The 20,330-nt window shown below is 47.5% G+C and overlaps 1 protein-coding gene across 1 annotated transcript in view; it reads right to left on the bottom strand.

Moving 5' to 3' along the window:
* Nucleotides 1-18,366, bottom strand: part of Socs7 (suppressor of cytokine signaling 7) — a 35,947-nt gene extending 17,581 nt beyond the window's left edge. The window contains exons 1-6 of the mRNA XM_021212987.2: nt 17,298-18,366; nt 7,714-7,778; nt 4,697-4,801; nt 3,851-3,952; nt 2,872-3,002; nt 2,225-2,393 (exon numbers count right to left, since the gene is read on the bottom strand). Of these exons, the coding sequence (XP_021068646.2) occupies nt 2,225-2,393; nt 2,872-3,002; nt 3,851-3,952; nt 4,697-4,801; nt 7,714-7,778; nt 17,298-18,286 (1,561 nt within the window). The 5' untranslated portion in view covers nt 18,287-18,366. The remainder of the gene's footprint in view (nt 1-2,224; nt 2,394-2,871; nt 3,003-3,850; nt 3,953-4,696; nt 4,802-7,713; nt 7,779-17,297) is intronic.
* Nucleotides 18,367-20,330: the final 1,964 nt, after the last annotated feature.

Raw genomic sequence — 20,330 nt, 5'->3', positions numbered from 1 at the left:
GGAGTGAGTGGAATGGACCAGAGCGAGCAAAGGTCCTAAATTCAATTCCCAGGAACCAGATGAAGGCTCACAACCATCTGTACAGCTATAGCGTGTAAATTAAATCTTTTTTAAAACAATAAATTCTAAACAATATTTTCACTTTTTTTTTTTTTGACACACACCTTTAATCCCAAAACACTCTCTAGGCAGAGACAGGCAGATCTCTGTGACTTCAAGGCCAGCCTGGTCTACAGACTGAGTTCCAGGACAGCCAAGGATATTCAGAGACATCCCTGTCTTGAAAACCCAAAACATAAAACAAACTAACAAAAGAAAAACAAAAATCTCAAAAAAAATTTAGAGAGGCCAGCAAGATGAATCAGTGTGTAAGGGTGCTTGCCAGCAAAGAGGACATCCCGAGTCCTCAGCCTAGAACCAACAGAGAAGGAGGAAAGACGCGATCCCTCAGGCTTCCTGTCTGCCATACACACATGGTAGCCTACACACGCTTGACCACACGCATTCACAAAAAGCATGAATGAAAAATGTTTTTAAAAAACAAATAATTAAGTTAAAAAATAAGGATTTTCATTTCCATGGGTATATTATTCTTTAAATGACTTACTCCACACATTTGTATTTATACATGCTACATTCACCTGTCATACAGTGAAGACGCACATACTCTAAAGGATGTGAGAGGACCACAGTGAAAGCAAGTGCTCTAAGAGCTAAGCCATCCAGAGCACACCAATCACGCGTTAGGAACTCACTCTTGCACGACAGGCTCAGGGAAAGCAAACCAAGTCTTCCCTTCTTTCCCATGCCCAGAACGCTGTGTCGTTTCTACCTCAAACTCCAGAGTTCCCAAGGCGAAAGGGAATCTGGTCTTCCGTGACTTAATACTGGGTTCTGAAAGAATCACCCACAAAAGAACACAATTTGGAGAACCCAATCACTGCAGGAGCTGCAGCCTGGAGCCTCGGCAGGCAGCGACTCTACAGTATCCTGAGACTGGTGAGGGCTGTCCCACTGCCAACAAGCACAGGAACAAAGCCTCTGAAGGCTACTTACTGAAGGCTAAAGAGAAAGGCCTCAGTCAAAGAGCCACGGAACAGTGCTAAGGAGGGGGGGAGGGGGGTTCAGGAACCTAACAGTCAAGAAGGATTCATCTACCATTCCCACAGTCTAGTCAATTAATAGTCCAGTTTAACCGAATAGCTCATTCTGAAATGCTGTATTTTGTACTTGGTTCATCTGTGACTCTGCTTCTTTGGAACAGCAGAAAAGTTGACAGCACTGGCTTCTAACCACATCCCACTTCCAAGTTACCTATTCTATGGCTTCTCTTTTTATAATTATTAACATTTCTTTTTATTTTGGGGGGGGTGTGCCCTGTGTGTGGGGGACCTATGGAGGCCACAGGAAGGTATCATATTTCCAAGAACTAGAGTCACAAACACTTGTGAGCCACCTGACATGGATGCTGGGAACTGAACTTTGGTTCTTTGGGAGAGCAGCAAGTGTTCTTAGTCACTAAGGCATCTTTCCTAACCAAATTCATGGCTGCTACCTCTGCTACTGCTTCTTTTCCTCCTCCTCCTCCTCCTCCTCCTCCTCCTCCTCCTCNTCCTCCTCCTTGTTTTTTTTTGTTTTGTTTTTTGGTTTTTGGGGGTTTTTTTGTTTGTTTTTTGGTTTTTTTTTTTTTTTTTTTTTGGTTTTTGGGGGTTTTTTTTTTTTTTTTTTGGTTTTTTTTTTTTTTTTTTTTGGGGACAGGGTTTCTCTGTGTAGCCCTGGCTGTCCTGGAACTCACTCTGTAGACCAGGCTGGCCTTGAACTCAGAGATCCACCTGCCTTTGCCTCCCAAGTGCTGGGATTAAAGGTGTGCACCACCATGCCCAGCTGACTTAATGACTTCTTAAACTTTTTTCTACATATGATCCTATTTTGCCTATGAAGTTTAACATGCAACCCAGGTATGTAGGTATATAAAACAGGTATAAAGATAAAACATTTTCTGAAAATAAATTACAAAAAAATATTTTTGTTTTTATTTATTTTTCATTCTGTGAGACAGGGTTTCTCTCTGTAGACCAGGCTAGCCTAGAACTCAGAGGTACATACACTCAGGCCCACCCATAAAAATAATAAAATTTTAAAAGGTGGGCAGGGTTCTACCTCAGCAAAGGTAGGAAAAGGCAAAGCTGGAGAAAAGCTTTCCCGGGGCGGCAGCAGCCCTTACCTCTATAGTGCTCCATTCTAGTGTGATGGGTGATACCCTGCGATCGGAAGCTGAGGCTCAGGATGTAACGAGGATCAGAGCTGTCTCGTACCAGGAAGGAGCCATCTGGCTTCCCTTTCAGTTTCATCTCTGCATCTTCCCAATTCATAGGTCCCCAATACCAGCCACACTATAAAAGATAGGAAATACTAAAGTAGTTAACAGAGAAATGCCAATGTCCCGGGCACAATCTGTCTTAGCAGGGGAGATTTCCCCCATTCTCCAAAATACCCGAGAAGCTAAAAGCCATTAACACTTGTGCCGACCATAGCAGAGAGCACCAGGCTCCTTCACTTTTACTCTGTACCAATTCTACATCTCATTACCAGCGGTCCTCTAAGGACCAGAAGGAATTAGGACAGTTTACCCAGACAACCACCTCACACTATTCCAAAGATTTCTCGGCAATCCTCCTCCATTATGTCTAACTTTTTCCCACCCAAATTCAGTCTTCTTACATTTCCTATGAAACGAACAACAGTCTACTGTCTAGCCACTTGAATATGGAGACCCAGAAACTCCTCGTCTTCTAAAAACATTAAGGACACCACAGACAAGAGCTCAGGTGTGGGAGGAAAGGTGAGCTGCCAGCCCTCAAGCATCCCTACCTTTTCCAGCTCTCGAAGGCTGGCTGCAAAGCTGCTTGAGTCGGGCCGATAGAGGGGACACTGGAGGTGCTGGGGGGGCTGGCTGTGCAGGGACTCTGATGCTCTGATGGGAGCAATTCGGGGAAATGCATCTGCAGGGCAAGAGAATGGAGACCACTTGTTTATCCACACTGCTCCAACCCTAGGCAGACTTCCCTTCCCCAAAAAGATGCTAACTGAAGAGGGCAAGGCATTAGAAGCTAAGCTGAGAGGGTGGGAGCCAAAGCAGTGGGAAAGAGCTGGATGGCCGGAACAAAAAGCTGTGTGAGCTCGTGTAAGCCGTGAAGGATGAGTGGGGGCGTTCAACCCCAGAAAAGCAGTAGGGGAGCTGCTCACTAACCTGACTAAGGTGACTACTTCAGGGGCTTCACCAGCCTAGAGCGGTTCCAACTTCTCCCACCTCGAAGTGAAGTGCCGGTAAAGCAGCCTTGGAAATAGTGACTTGCTTACTGCCCAGGGAGAGTAAGGATTTTTGCCAGGCAAGTAAAAAAGAATGCTGATTTCATTCATTTTATTCCTTGGGTACTGGAGGCTGGCAAAGCAGGTTATGTATGGGCTACTAAATGCTTGGTACTTATTTACAAGGCTGCAGTAAATACCAAAAGCTTAGGAAAAAAAACCACACAACTTTGATAACCAGCAACATAGTAAACCTCTTCACTGAACTGACATTAAGGCAATTTCTTAAGTGACATCTCCTCAGGGACTGCAAAGCAACCCCAGAAGCAGGAACCAGAAATCCCAGGCTTTTATTTCTAATAAAAGTTAAGATTTATTTCCATAAGGAAATAGGTTAAAAAAAAAAAGTTCTCAGACTCATTTTCAAGTTCTAGTCTAACCAAGGGGGTAAAGATTGGGGCTTTCTCCTAAGTTGTAATTTCTGTAAGCAGACTTCTCCCGTCCTTCACTCTTACGAGTCTTGGCTCTAAGCTAAGCTAACCTGGGGCGTGGGGTGGAGGAGGCGGAGGTAGGGGGAAAGACTGCAAGGAAGACCCCATCGGAGCCACAAGGACAGATGTAGGCAGCGTCCCACTGATATCATCTACGAGAGAGAACAAAAGCAAGAGGATCAGCAAAATGAGCACACACAGAGAGGGAAGGCAGAGGAGGGAGGGTCCAGGCTGCCCTCTGGGGCAAGGTAGCCTGGCCTTCATGCTGTCCTTATGCCGTCATCCTAATCAGCTGTGCTTTGCTTAGGAAGCAGGAGAGTGAGGGCATCCCTAAAGAGGCCAGGAGGAGAGTAAGGGTCTTCCTAAACCAGCCCAGGAGGAGAGTGAGGGTCTTCCTAAAGAGGCCAGGAGGAGAGTGAGGGTCTCTTCCTAAACCAGCCCAGTAGGAGAGTGAGGGTCTCTTCCTAAAGCAGCTCAGGAGGAGAGTGAGGGTCTCTTCCTAAAGCAGCTCAGGAGGAGAGTGAGGGTCTCTTCCTAAAGAGGCCAGGAGGAGAGTGAGGGTCTTCCTAAAGCAGCTCAGGAGGAGAGTGAGGGTCTCTTCCTAAAGAGGCCAGGAGGAGAGTGAGGGTCTTCCTAAACCAGCCCAGGAGCAACAGACTGAGGGCAAGGTACATGTGAATCTACTCAACACATGGACAGTCAATACTGCTTCATGCAAATAAGATGCCCGCCCATCTAAGTGCCTATGGAAATAACAAGGGTGTGGAGAAAGGGACAGAAAATAATTGGGCCATCAATAGAAACACTTTATCTGGCGCCTGACCAAAGAGCAAGTAGTCCCTAGAGCTCACCCTCCCTACAGGGCAAGAAGGCAAAAGGGTGGGTTAGAGATATACCTAGGAGGCTGAGGCTTCTTCTCGGAGGAGGAGGGGGAGTTGGAGGGTGTGGAGAGGTCAGGCCCCGCTGAGAAATGTCCACGTCCACAAGCGATACTGTTTCACCTGAGGGATTCACACAGCAGGCATGTTACAGAAGCACGGTGTCCAAAGCCGAGGCCAAAAGCAAAGGGAGACACAGGGCGAGCAAGGGAGGGCAGGGGCAGAGGGTAGGGGGCAGAGGGCAGAGGGTCCCTAAGCTCTCCGGGCTAGAATTACCCTGAATGCTAATTGTCTTAAAATCTAGTTGTTGCTGGGTTTTGGCGTACACACCTTTAATCCCAGTACTTATAAGGCAGAGACAGTGACTTATGAGTTCAAGATGGCCAGCTTGGTCTACAGACAAGAGTTCCAGGACAGCCAGGACTACACAGAGACAGGATTTGTCTCAAAAACACCAAAGCAAAAAAAAAAAAAAAAAAAAGTCCATTGTTCTGGCTAGTGAGGGGCTCAAAAGTCAGGAGACTTGCTGCTGCTCTTGAGCAGATCCACATTTGTTTCCCACACCCACATAGTGGCCCTAAACTCCAGGCATGCACACAGGTTACGCATGTAGGCAAAGATGGTAGGATGGCTCAGTAGAAAAAGGAACTTGCTAACAAACCTGATAATCTAAACTCAATTCCCAAGCCCTGAACGGTGGAAAAAGAACTGATTGTTGGTCAGTGTCCTTTGAACTCCAAAGGCATGATGTGGCACAGTCAATAAAACAAAATGCAAATAAAGAAGCCTAAAATAATCATTTAAACAAATTAATTGTGGGCTGGTGAGATGGCTCAGTGGGTAAGAGTACCCGACTGTTCTTCCGAAGGTCCGGAGTTCAAATCCCAGCAACCACATGGTGGCTCATAACCATCTGTAACAAGATCTGACTCCCTCTTCTGGAGTGTCTGAGATAGCTACAGTGTACTTACATATAATAAATAAATAAATCTTTAAAAAAAAATTAATCGTTTTATTCCAGGGTTGGAGTAATGGCTCAGAGGTTAAAAGCATTGGCCACTCTTCCAAAGGACCAAGATCTGGTTCTCAGCACCCACAGAGCAGCTCACACCCATCCATAACTGCAACTCCAGGACATCTGATGGCCTCTTGTAGCCTCCAGACATATGAGTGGCACACAGATATACATATAGACAAAATACCCATACACATTGAATAAAGTTCTTCAAAATAAAAGTCCTATCTTTTCTTTACCATGCTAAGGGCCAGGTTTCCTTAGGAGAAAAGCATTCGCTTGGCCTGACAGTGAGAAAGGCACTCAGTGCTCTTTCTGCTACTGACTTACCTTCAACAGGGGCTCTAATTCTGAAAAGGAATCTTTTTGTATCAAATAAAACCATACTGTCCTTTGCAGACTTTCATGCCAGTGTGGAGCAAGGCAAGTGGTTTGTGTTCTGCCTTATGGACAAGGCCAGAACATGTTAACAGCTGAGAGGAAGGGCCGGGGGAGGCTCGGCATACAAAGTGCTTGCCTCCAAACCAGAAGCCCCAAGTTCAACTCCTTCAACTGTCTTGTGGCTTCCCCACATATGTGTTATGATCTACACATATGCATGCACATGCATTAAATGTCTAAAGAAAAAGAATTGCTGGTAGCATGGCAGTGTGTTCCTTTAAACCAAACAGTAAGGGGATAGAAATGGAACATTTGAAGCCCACTTGGACCTTAAACAAAACTAAAGTCACTGGTGGAAGTTCTAGGAAGCGGGCCATGGTCTGCTGTCAGCCTCACTGCCTTGAATAGTGAGTGTTCCACAGGCATGGACAGGAATCCATGTTAGAAAGTCTAAGACATCACTTATAGGTGCTAATTAGGGCTCTGCCTTAGCCTGAGACTAAAATCTACATGTTCCTAAAGAGGAAACAACTATTAACTAGAAAAGTATGTAGCAAATAAGATGAGCAATTCTGTTTATGGGGACTCATTACAGTAAATACCTATAAGATGTCGTTTGTTTTAACAACTCACTGGAACCTATACAGCTGGGGACCCACTGGCCTAGAAATGACCATTCTAAATCATGATTCTTCTAAATCACCTTTATAAGAGCCATAATATCCAAAGGAGTTAAAGATTAGCATTTTAAATTTGGTTAATTAATTAGTTAGTTTTTTAGATGGGGTCTCACTATATAGCTCTGATTGGCCTGAAGTCTCTACATATAGACTACACTAGCTTTAACTCTGCAGTCCTCCTCCCTCTGACCCCCAAGTGGTGGAATTACAGTGTAGGCTACTGCACCCAACCAAAAGGCTACTTTGTAAAGCCCTTCTCAGACTGAGACAAAGTGGAAGGCCTTCACAGAGTCTGCCCAGGCAGGAGCTTTTCACAAGACACCCAGAACAGGGCCCTCTCTGAAGGGTTTCCCATGATATGAGATGGTACGGCAGTGGCCCATTACCAAGACACTCAAGCCATCTTACTTTAGCAACTGTGTTCCCTGCTTCAAGAGGACAGCCTTAAATTAGTCACAGTGAAGGGCACTAACAGCTGCCAGCACCGGCCAGCCCCTAAAATGGAAGGACAAGAGCTCACTCACGCAGTCCCTGTGCCCTAAGTCTTTAAGCTAGACTAGACACTCATGGGTCACTTTTATTAGATAATCTATGAACTTCCTTGGAAGCTGGGACAGGAATTACGACTTCAGGAGAGGCTTTTATTCACTGCAAGTTTGTATCTTGGTAATTCCTGACTTTATATGTAATAACCCTGAACTATGTAACTGCTAGGACTACCCTACTACCAAGCAGCCTTTACCTTCCAGTGTAATGGATCTGAAATCAAAGCACACACTGCACATGCCAGGAAAACCTCCCCAAATCCAGGGGCATGGGAGGAAGGAAATTATTGTAGACAGCCAGAGAGGAAACGAGACTAGAGCTCCCCCAGTAATGCCATGCAAGGGTGTCTACTGCGAAGTCTCAGGACCCCCCACTTTCAGTTGTCAGAGTAGAGAGAAAGACAGGGTCCTTACCTGTGAACAAGGGGCTGAAGGAGACCGGGGAAAAGGCACTTTGAGTTCTTGTCAACCTGGGTTTCCTAGGGGGAAATGAACACATATGCACTTAAGTCACTAGAACACTGGATTCCAGATGTCCTGAAACACAAAGCAAGCCCTTTATTACAGAGATATTGGCAACACTTCTGTAATAAAGCCTAAAATTTAAAAGAGAATGAAATAATTAAGGCAACTCTTTAAATAGACTTGGCTACTAAGCTCACCAGCCTACAATAGTTGTAGTAACAATTCCTTGGGTCCTGACATGCCCAGCACAGAGGAATAAAATACCTGAGTGGTAATTACTAAGTCTACTTCACAAGGAAGAAAGTTGGATGCAGAGTTGATTTTCATCTGAAAGCCAACCAAAAGGCTTTAGGCCTGAGCAGCTGCCAACCTGGAGCAAGGGCCTATGCTCAAGACGGTTCCACATGGAGTCAGGCTGGAGAAGGGCACTAAAGGATACACTGCCATCTTCCATCATGAATACCTCTCTGCCCATGGCCCTGAGAGGTGAGCCTCGGCCATGGCTAACAGGGTAGTCTTAGTGTAGCTCTGCCCGGCACCCAAATATACCCTCCCCACCTCCCTGAGTCACAACTCAGCTTTCATGTTCTCCAGAAACCACTTTCCACTACACACCAAGTTAACAACTTATCTATTTCAAGCAGTTGTTCAGCAAACAATGAAGAACAAAAAGCTGCCAACATAGACTCTCCAGCCAGAAATGTGTTGAAACCTTTCATTCACCTCAAGATGACAACGATTTTACTGAGGAGGTGGAAACAGGCTCATGCTCACAAAGGGCGAGGGGTTAAGTTCTGATGACTACATAAATTTGTCAAAAATCAGTCAGGCCAGACTGGAGAGACGGTTCAGAGGTTAAAAGCAGGGGTTGCTCTTCCAGAGGGCCTATGTTGAATTCCCAGCAACCACATGGTGGCTCACAATCATCTGTAATGAGATCCAATGCTCTGTTCTGGCGTGTCTGAAGACAGTGACAGTGTATTCACATATATAAAATAAATAAATACATACATATATACATACACACATCTTTTAAAATAAATCAGTCAGGCCAGGCATGATGGTGTATACCTTTAATCTCAGTACTCAGTAGGCAGAGACAGGCCAGCCTGATGTAAATAATGAATTCCAGGATAGCCAATTGCCAGGACTACATAATAGAGAGACTCTATCTAAAAAAAAGAAAATGGAAAAAATCGGGTGGGCACAAAGACATACACCTTTACTACCAACACTCTAGAGGCAGAGCTCCAGGCTGGCTTGATCTACATGGTGAGTTCCTGGTTAAAGCTTCAAAGTCAGACCCTGTCTGAGACAAAACACAAAATGTCAAAAAACAAACACACACAAATGGACACCTAAAAAAAGGTAAACTGGGGGCTGGTGAGATGGTTCAGTGGGTAAGAGCACCCGACTGCTCTTCCAAAGGTCTGGAGTTCAAATCCCAGCAACCACATGGTGGCTCACAACCATCTTTAACAAGATCTGTCGCCCTCTTCTGGAGTGTCTGAAGACAGCTACAGTGTACTTACATATAATAAATAAATCTTAAAAAAAAAAAAAAAAAGGTAAATTTTGTGACACGGAACTTAGCCCGCAGTGGTGATGCATGGCTTTAGTCCCAGCACTCCGGAGGCAGAAGCAGGTGGATCTCTAGGAGTTCAAGGTCAACCTAGTCTACAGAGTGAGTTCCAGGAAGGCCAGGGCTACACAAAGAAATTTCGTCTTGAAAAGCCAAACAAGGGCTGGTGAGATGGCTCAGTAGGTAAGAGCACCCGACTGCTCTTCTGAAGGTCTGGAGTTCAAATCCCAGCAACCACATGGTGGCTCATAACCATCTGTAACAAGATCTGACGCCCTCTTCTGGAGTGTCTGAAGACAGCTACAGTGTACTTACATATAATAAATAAATAAATCTAAAAAAAAAAGAGATTTATTTAAAAAAAAATTAAAAAAAAAAAAAAAAAAAAAAGAAAAGCCAAACAAAACAAAACCTAAAACCATTTTTTTTCCGGAACCCATCAGTATATATATAGCCTGTTAGTAACGTGCCCACATACACAATGCTTTGTCAACCCCCAGCACCGCCATATTCTTTAACCTGCATGTATACTTGTGTGTCACATTATGTGGGTATTTATTGAAGCCAGAAAAAGCGATGGGACCCATGGAAGTGAGTGGAGTTACAGGTTCCTGTGAGCTACTGGGTGCTGGGAACTGAACTCAGTGCTTTGGAAGAACAGCAAGTGCCCTTAACCCTTGAGCCATCTCTCCAGCCTCAATACAAAAACCAAAACCATATTTATGCTTTTTTTGTTTTGTTTGAAACAGAATTTCCCGTAGCCCAGGCTAGCCTCTAACCCACTAAGTAGGTGAAGATGAGTGTGACCTCCTTTGCCTTAACCTCTCATGAGCTGGGACCAGGTGTCCCTGTCAGTAGGCCCAGCTTTACATTTTTAACTGTTTTAGATGAAATTTCCTCCACCTTGGTTATGTATAAGTGTCTGTGTGTATGTCTGCACATGTAAGTACAGGTGTCACTGGAGGTGTCACCAGAGATGTCAGCTGCCCTGGAGCTGGAGCTTCAGGAATTGTGAGACTCCTGGTTGGGTGCTAGGAAGTGAACTTGGGTCATGTGCTCCTAACCGCCAAGCCATCTCTCCCACTCTGGCTTTATGTTTTAATATAGATGCCTGAGCTTCCCAAAACACAATTTCAAAACCAGACGAGGACGAGTTTGGTCAGAAAGCTGTGAACGGGATGTGGTGCTGTGTACTTAGTCCCGGCCGGCACTTGGGAAACTGAAGCAGGCGGACTACCTCAAATTCAAGGGTTAGTCTGGGCTGCACATCAACACAGCTCAGAAAGAAAAAGGAAAGCAGACGAACAGACAAACAAGAACCATGCACCTTCAGTGACACAGACAGAGCTCTGTGAGGTCACACTAGCCTAGTCTACAGAGTGAGCCCCAGGCTGGCCACAGCTACAGAGACTCTGTCTCAGAGAGAGATGAGCCTCGGGCAGCCTCTTTCTTTTTTTTTTTTTTTTTTTATTATTTTCTTTATTTACATTTCAAATGCTATCCCGAAAGATTCCCATAGAGGCCTGACAACCCAACCTGAATACATCCACAGCCCACACAGCGGACATGGCCACATTAAGAACAAGAGACAGCTACACATGGTCTCCATGTATAAAAGTGGCTCGTGACTACAGCTCAGTGCCGACAGACAGCCCAAAGGAAAGTCACGCCCACTGGACATGAACTCCGAGCAGCTCAACAGCTTCCAGGCTCAGTTTGATTTGATAACTTGTGGGTACAACATTAAACTCAGCAAGTAGAAACCCAAAGTACTGGCCTTTCAAAAGGTTCACACCTCAGCCATTTGGCAGTTTGCCTCTTTTCAAAGGAAACTGCATCACTCCGCCATCTGCCCATGCGGGGACGAGTGTCCTCGTGCCAAGCTCTGAGGAAGGGCAGTAGCCAAGCACAGTCTTGCGGGGGCCTCTCACTAGAGCTCATCTTCTCTCCCACCCCCGGCATTTTAAAGAAGAAAAATCAGAGTTTCTAGGATCTAGAAAAAGAAAATCTGAATTTAAACCCAGGCAGAATCATGTGAAAGTACTAGATGGCTTTTCTTGTCAAGGATGGGTGCCTTGTGGCTTGAAACTAAAAGGTAAAGGTGTAGGGCTGCATGGCTGACAATAGTCTGCGGGCTTCCTTCTCTCTCGGGGGAGAGTCTGCCTAACTGAAAGGCCAGCTTCTCCCTCAAGGACCCTGGGAGCACTGTGATGTCAGCCACTCCCTGACTATCTACAAGTCTGTCTAGATGTCTAAGAAACAGCAGTGCAGTGGTGACACAGAACTGAGGGTGGCAGTGACCTGGGGACAAAACATAGTGGGGAAAGCAACGCTCAGAGCCCAGACAGCACAGATAATGCTGTGCCTACCTACTAAGCCTGACGGTAAGAACCTGCAGCCTATTTATTACTTTAGTACAGGTACTTTCTATCCTCTTTTATATATAGTAACTATCTAGGATGATAAAAACTCATTCCTGGGCTGGAGAGAGGGCTCAGTGGTTAAGAGCACGAACTGCTCTTCCGGAGGTCCTGAGTTCAATTCCCAGCAATCATATGGTGGCTCACAACCATCTGTAATAAGGCCCTCTTCTGGTGTGTCTGAAGACAGCTACAGTGTACTCACATAAATAAAATTAATAAATAAATCTTAAAAAAAAAAAAACCCAACTCATTCCTCAGTTACTTCTGAGCCTCCTGCCTGATCTCCTCAGAGCTAGGGTGACAAGCACGTACCACCACACACGTTACAAAGTGCAACATGCTCGGGTTATGACGTGCTGGGGATTAAACTCAAGGCTTCATTCATTAAAGGCAAGCACTCTACCAACTAAGCTATGTACATTCCAGACCTCCAAATACACATATTTGGTAGTGCTGGGAATTTAACCCAGGGCTCTGAGCAATCTAGACAAGCACTCTACCAATTAAGCTACATCACCAGCCCAAATAAACATTGCAAATTAACCCTCCATACTATATTCATGGATTAGTAATAACTTCCCACATCGACTTGAAAAACATTGGGGTAAAAATTAAGGAACTTTAACTTTGCCAGGGGGCCACTTTCATCTTAGAACAGACTCACTGGAGAGGTAGGCTAAGAAGGATTTGGTAGGTCATGACTCAAGTGACTGGGACTTTACACAGAGGTCTTTTGGGGAGCTTATTGTCCTTTGAGTCAGGCGTGTCACTGCCTGAACTGTAGGTAAGAGAATGCCACTATCCATTTCCACTCTGCAAATTTTCTGCATTGCAACAGATTAATGAGATAAATGGAGTTAGAAGTGCTAGACTAAACAGGACAATAGCACGGAAATGTAACCACTGGCCAGTTTTCAAATTCCTTGGAACCTAAAATACAAACAATGAATCGTACTGTATACCACTCCTGTTCATAAATTCCTTTATCCCTACAACTTGCATGTACCCTTTCCTAAAGTACCTTCCAAACTAAGATGCTCAAACACTAGTGCGGCTCCAAACACCTCTGCCCCTGCTAAAGCACTCAGCGCCAAGTAAGGCAGCCTGTGCCATCTCCAGCACGTCATAAGCCAGTGTCGTTCATGTGCTACAGGCACAAAAACCATGTGTTCATTTTTACATCCAATACACAGACATCTGTGCAACAAGGTCAGATCCAAAACTCTGTTGTAAACCGACTACAAAACCGATGGAGGAACTCCTAGGGAAAGCCAAGGGCCACAGTCTAATCCAAAAACCTCAGGAATGACAGTGGCAAGAATGTTAAAGGCACAAGGATCAACTGGATAGACAAAAAACTTAAAGCCAAGCAACTTATTCTGTGAGAGCTGACAACCACAAGCAGCATGGAGACAGTTTGACAGGCCAATAGAGCATGAGACAAAACCCAAACACAGCTTACCACACGACAGTACCACCTTGCTTTCAGCATGCCATGTTGTGGCTCAAGGCCCCTTTGAGTCTGGCTGATACACATGCCTGTGATTCCAGCACTTGGGAGGTGGAAGCAGGAGATTCAGTTTAAGACTAGCCTTGAAAGCCAGGCGTGGTGGCACACGCCTTTAATCCCAGCACTCGGGAGGCAGAGGCAGGCAGATTTCTGAGTTCGAGACCAGCCTGGTCTACAGAGTGAGTTCCAGGACAGCCAGGGCTACACAGAGAAACCCTGTCTTGAAAACCAAAGAAGACTAGCCTTGAGCACATACAGAATAAGTCTGAAGCCATCCAGGGCTATACAAGACCAGGCATAATGGTATACACATCTATAATCTCAGAGCTCAGGAAGCTGAGACAGGAAGATAGATTGGCTAGTCCAGACTGCACTGTAAGACTGTATCTCAAAAGGGCAGAAGGGGGAAGAGGGGGAGAAAAGGGGCTAAGCTGTTAGTTACAGACTCAACTGTCAAGCTCAGGAGACAACCCTGACCAAGGCACCTACTCCCAACCAAGTGTGTGTTCTGTGACGACTCAAACAGGGCAGATACATGCCATTCTCACCGAAGGAAGACAATCAGCTCAACATATGTCAAACACACAAGGGAACTCCACTATTTTTCCTGAAATAGCAAAGTCCTATATTATACCGAGGCCCACAGGCATAAAGCCCAGCTTTCTGAATTTTGACATATGTGTGGTGTAAGGCCTAGCCCAGCTCGCAGGAACAGAAAGCTGATTAGTTGGCAAGCTCAATCTTACTTCACTTTAAAGAGTTCTCAGAGTGAACTCATACTATTATTTTTTTAATAGAAGAAAAATTTGAAACAGGATCTTTCTATGTATTTCTGGCTAGCCTGGAACTTGTTATATAGACCAAGCTGGCCTCCAACTCAGAGATCTGCTCATCTCTGCTTCCTGAGTGATGGGATTAATGGTATGTGTGCCACCATGCCCAACTACATTTATTTATTTTTAAGAAATTGGGGGTGGGTACAGTCACGTGGAGGTCAGTGCTCCCCTTCCATCACATGAGTTGAAAACTGGCTCAGACTCAAGTCATCGGCTTTGCAGCAAACACCTTTATCTACTGAGTTATCTTGCTGACCCTCATACTACTCTTTTGCTTTTAAAGACTTATAGTTTGTGTGTGTGTGTGTGTGTAGATGTGTGTACATGTGCCTGCTGAGATCAAAAGAAGATATTTGATTTCCCTGAAGGTGGAGTTACAGATGGTCAGGAGCTACCCCACCTGGGTGCCCAATCTGTGTGTGTGTGAATCAAACTCTGGGCTTCTACAAGATCAGCAAGTGCTCGAATCTTCTAGGCCATCTCCAGTCCCCTCGCCCGCCGCCCCACCCCCACCCCTTACTACTCTTAGGACGTGTATATCTGGGCAGTTCTACTTAAGGAACATTCACTGCTAAGCTTTATAAAAATGACTGTTAGGAACGTCCCATTGAAACTGATAGCTGTGGGAAGGAACCATGTAGATGGGAAAGGTAGATGCTGAGCAGAGCAGGGAGAACTATGCCTAGAGGCTACTGTAAATGCCCCAAATTACACAGCAAAGACAGCGGAGCCCATAATTACCTTCAGGCAGCTCAGACACAGAAGCCTTGCAACTGGCAAAGGGCTGGATCTCCTCAGAGCTTCAGGTGCCACCACTTAAAGCCAGAGACCAAGTGCAAACTCCAAGCCACTGCTCTTCCCAACAAGAGAGGACTTGCTTAGGAGACACAGATCCACAGAAATCACAACTACCCTGGCCAGACTTAGCACGGCTCTCACAGCCTAAAGGCTGCCAGAAAGACTGGCACAGAGTAAGTGTGGAGAAGACAGTGAGCAGCACCAAAGCTCAGCTCAGAAAAAATCAAAAAAGACTTCTCTTCCAAAAAGCATAAAATAGTCCATGCAGCTTCCACACCTTCCCTCTGCTCCTGTAAGGACACGGGCAGGGCAATTCACAGCTGTCCCACCTCACAGATGATAACAAGTCTGCCCTCCATACCACAGCTAATGCTCCACTTCCAAACAGAATCCAGACTTTCCTAACTCTCTATACAGCATGCTGCCTCCAAATAGCAGTCAACCAAATGTTTACACACAAATACCTAGCTCTTCTCCAATTCATCAGAAAAAGCTCTTGGACCAAGAACTGCATTTCCCCACTGCCCTGAACTCAGTGTCTCTGCAGAGGCGCAGCCTGATTTGCTCTGCAGCAGAACTCTGTATTGTGCTTAGAGGAAGGGCTGGTGACAGAGCAGCCCATGGCCATTAAAATCTGCTTCCATGGCAAAACACCATACAATGGTCTGTGCCTTTTCCACTTCCTAATCTATTAGACGGAGCAGCTAATTTCACGCCACACCTCATACTTGTCGTCTTGGGAATCTTAGAGCAAGTCCTGGTCAATGTGGAACAAAGGCAAGACAAACCACAAGAAAATAATCAATCCACCCTATGCCATTATCCACAGTTCCAACCCTGCCCTCACCCTCAGTTAGTGCCAATTTCATCCACATTGGCAAGTGGAGCATCAAATACAGAACCTACCAGGGTGGGGGATGGGGACTGTTTCAGTAACCACACACTTTTCAAGACCTAAGCTCTCAGCAGTAAGCTCTCTCTTTCTCTCTCTCTCTCTCTCTCTCTCTCTCTCTCTCTCACACACACACACACACACACACACACACACACACACACACTAATAAAAAACAGGCCCTACCTAAAGGGGTAGACACAGGGGCAAACAACAATCAGGGCAGGGATCTGGGTTTGGCCCATGACAAAGATGTTTAGAAATGGCAACAAAGCCAAAATAAGTCCACACCTTTTATCTTGGAATATTCAAGTTCCCTTGAAAATCCATGTCCAAGAGTGGGTGGTTTGTGAACGAGGATAAACTAGGAAGCTTTAAAAAAATTAAAATTGGACCCAGACATAGTTACCTTTCAACATCCCCCACCCTCCAAGATTCTAGTGCTGAGCAGAGTTATCATTCATCTCCATTCATCTGCTCTTTGCCCTGGCCTGTCACTGTCTGGATGTTTCAAGACTACATCACATAAACATCTCAAGTCGGGCGCAGTGGCAGCAGGCCTGGCCCTGGGAGGAGGTAGAAGAGGGAGAGATGAAGACCGGTCTGCTACAAAGTGAATTAAAAGCCAGCCTGATCAACAGAATAAAAACCTTGTCTAAAAAACAAAAAAGCCACCAATTCAAGGTTAGGACAGATTCAGAACTACAATTCACAATGTTATACCACAAGGTAAGACTCATTCATGGCTGCAAAAGCTGACAGCTTTCTAATCTGACACTACAGAACTCCGTCCTGACGGTGCAAAGTCAGCCACTTCTTAGAAATTCAGGGGAACAACTCAACATTTAAGTTTGGAATTGCCATTAATTGGCCTAGAAGTCACTGTGTATACCTCACCTAGAATTCTCACCTCCGTGTGAGAGTCAGCACACAGGCTTTAGACAGCAAATAACTAAGAGCAACCAGGAGAATATTAAGAAGGGAGCTGCCCAGCTAATTGCTGGCCAGATTCCTCAGGCTATTTGCATGCATGTACTTGTGAAGAGAGTGGAAGCAGGTGCACAGAGAACAAGCAAGGCGATCAAGATAATAATAGGCAGGTGATTGACACCAGCTTTTCGGCCCCAAGGCCACACATTTCCAGCCACCTCCAGCAATGTTAGTAATAAGACATGGGAGGGGGTGCTTAAAAAGTGGGGCCAGTAGAGAGATGGAAGGTGAGGCCGGGCTTCAAATCATCCCCAGCAAGAGACGCTAACCCACTGAGAAGTGTCACAGAGTATGAACTCTCCAAGAGTTGAAAGCTGTTTCCACAATTAGCTCTGATCTAATGCGGGATGTCACCACCTTTAGTCCCAAGTGTCTGCCTCCTCCTGAAGTCCAACAGCTTGAGAACTGACAGTATCGTGTTCGCAGTAGGGGACACGAGGGAAACGAAACGAGAAATGGAACTCTGTCACCTGTCCACCCCCACCCCTCAAGCCAATCTCACCTCCCCGCATCCAGCTCCCGGACCGCAGAGCCTCCCATGTCTGTCAGGCTCGCAGCTGAAGCTGCCAGATCTCCCGAAGGCCTCTTGCCGGTCCCATCCCCGCCGCCCGAGCCGCCGTTGCAGCTCTTCGTGCGAAACAGGCGACTGAGGCGGATTTTGAAGGAGCCCTTCCGAGAAGGGCCTGCGAGGGGCCGGAGGGGCCCGGGAGGCGGCGGCGGTGGGGGAGGTTGCTGCTGCTGCTGCTCCCCTCGGCTCAAGCGCCCTGGAGGGACCAAGTCCTGCAGCGGAAAGGGCACCGGGGGTAGTTCGGTACCCGGAGGCTGCAGAAGCAGCCGGCCACCCACTCCTCCTCCTCCACGGCCGGGGCTGCTGAGCTCCTCTTCCGAGCAGCTGTTAGTCTCCAGGCTCTCGGCCTCCGATTCCAAGCCTTCCAGGACCAGCAGCGCGTCGCTCGTCTCCGTGGGGTCCTCCCCGGCCTGCGGGGCGGCAGCAGGCGGCGGGGGTTGCGGCGGCGGCGGCTGCGGGGGGCACGGGCACGGACAGCAGCCTCCGCCGGCGGTCTTGATCCCCGGCCCCGCCGGCTGTCCGAGCCCCAGCGCCGCCAGCTGCGCCTCTAGTCCAGCCACCGGACCCCAGGTCCGCTCGAGCGCCAAGCCCGGCGGGAGGGCCTTGGGATCCAGCGCGCAGCGGTGCCGGGGACACAGCAGTTCCGAGGGTCCCGGCTCCGGGGCCGCCTCCGCGTCCTCCTCCTCCGGCGGCCGCCCCACGTTGCGGAACACCATCAGCTGCGGCGGCCGGGCGCCCCGCGAGCCGGGCCGCGCGAGGAAGGGTGGCGGCGGCGGCGACGGGCCATGGCCCGGGGGCGGCGGCGGCGGCGGCGACGGGCCTGGCTCGGGGGCCGCCTCTCCATAGCCGAGGAGGCGGCTCAGGACCCGGTACGAAGCGGCCGCCGCCGCCGCCTCGCCGTCCCGGAGCTCGGCCCCCTGCATCGGGGTGGCGGAGGGAGGGAGGGCGGGCGGCTGGGAGCCGGGCTGGGTGGGGACTAGGCCGGGCCCCGCCGGAGCCCCGCCCGCCGCGGCCCCCGGAGCGACAGCGCTAACGGCCGCCGCGGCCTCTGCCTCCTAGAGGGGGCGGGGGGCGCGCGGAGCCCAGCGCGAGCCCAGGCCGCGCGCCGCCGCCGAGGACCGCCCCCGAGACGTCACTTCCCGTCCAGGGCCCGCCCCCCTCCCCCCAGGGTGCGCAAGCGTCGGTCTCCGCTCTGCCTGACGTTTCTCTCGGCCCCGGTAGCTATTGGCCAGTCTGCGGCATCTGTGGCCTCCTTGGTCTCCGGCACCGACCCCTGCGTTTTCACTTCCTGGGCGCCCGGGCCCTGTCCACGGTCCTGTGTAGAGCAATGCAGGCCTTGGGACGCGGGTCTGGACCTGGGAGAGGGTCGTGGACCTTGGCACTGGCTGGGGGTCTTGTCCCGTCCATGCTGCCTGGGGTGTGTGACCTTGGCCAAGTCATTTCATTACATCTGCATCCTCTTTCCTAGCATCCGATGAACTGTGGGATGACTACATGAAAATGGGTTGTATGTAGAGCCTGCGGTGTGCTCTTCCGTGCTAAAACAACTGGTTCTTTGGGAAGACATGAGTGTGTATATAGTTAACATAATCTCATCATGAATTTGAAATAAAGAATCGATAGTACACAATTTCCAAGAAATAGAGATATATATACAATAGCTAATTCTGTATGACTGATGGCCATATACATACTTCCACTGATTGTTGTCATAGCATATGTCATGTTCAGGATAGAATCCAAGACGTGCGGGCTGGTGAGATGGCTCAGTGGGTAAGACTGCTCTTCTGAAGGTCCGGAGTTCAAATTCCAGCAACCACATGGTGGCTCATAACCATCCGTAACAAGATCTGACACCCTCTTCTGGAGTGTCTGAAGACAGCTACAGTGTACTTACANATAATAAANAAANAAANCTTAAAAAAAAAAAAAAAAGAATCCAAGACGTAGCACGGGCTAAGCAACAATTCGACCACCAGACCTCATTCCCAGCCCTTCCCAAACTGGTGACAAGTGGCCAAGGAGTGCAATTGTAACAAGAATTTTTACTAATATTTTCCTTTGTTGATGAAAGAGAATTGTGAAAAAGTAAAACCTGATCAAATCGTCAATCATGGGGGCAATTTTACTGAGCCAGAACTGGTTTCAGTGACAAGGAGAGTTTCTTCAACTTTTTTGGTGCCATTCCTAATGTAACACCTACAGATCGATGTACAGGAAATGTAAATCAGATTCGCTCTCATAATCTCCAACACTTAAAAAAAAGTATGTGTATGCACATGTGTGTGCAGAATCCGAGAAAGGGCATCAGATTCCCTAGAACTGTAAATATTAGCTGTCGTAAGTCACTGGACATGGGTGTTGAGAGCTGAGTTCTGACCCTCTGCAAGGGCAGAACAAGCCGTTACCTGCTGAGCTAGCTTTCCAGGCTCGCCTGTCTCTTTCTTTCTCTTATTTATTTATTTATAGACAGGGTTTCTCTGTGTAGCCCTGACTGTCCTGGAACTCACTCTATAGACCAGGCTGGCCATGAACTCAGAATCATGTCTGTGCTGGGAATGAAGGTATGTGCCCTCACCACCCAGCTCCCTACACCCCTTTTGTTTTTAGGACAGGAACTCTCACAAGTATCAGAACTTGAGTTTGGATCCCCAGCACAGTATGAAAGCCAGGCAGAGCAGCATGTGTCTGTGATCTTCGCACTTGATGTGGGGTGGATCCCGGGAGCTCTCTGAACAGTCCACCTAGCCAGATCGATAACTCCAGTATCAATGAGGAACCGGCACATCACGGAGCCATCTTCCCAGCCCAGTGAGGAACAGGCACATGACAGAGCCATCTTCCCAGCCCAGGGAGTCATTCTGAAGTAGAAATTTGCTCACAACCTGTAATTGTAAAGATGTATTTACTTCTATTTCTCCGAACACCAAAAGACAGCGTCAGACCCGTTACAGATGGTTGTGAGCT

This window comes from Mus pahari, chromosome 14 (genome assembly GCF_900095145.1).
Source record: "Mus pahari chromosome 14, PAHARI_EIJ_v1.1, whole genome shotgun sequence".
NCBI lineage: Eukaryota > Metazoa > Chordata > Mammalia > Rodentia > Muridae > Mus > Mus pahari.
The sequence above is the reverse complement of the archived record's forward strand: the minus strand, read 5'-3'. Positions and strand labels throughout refer to the sequence as shown.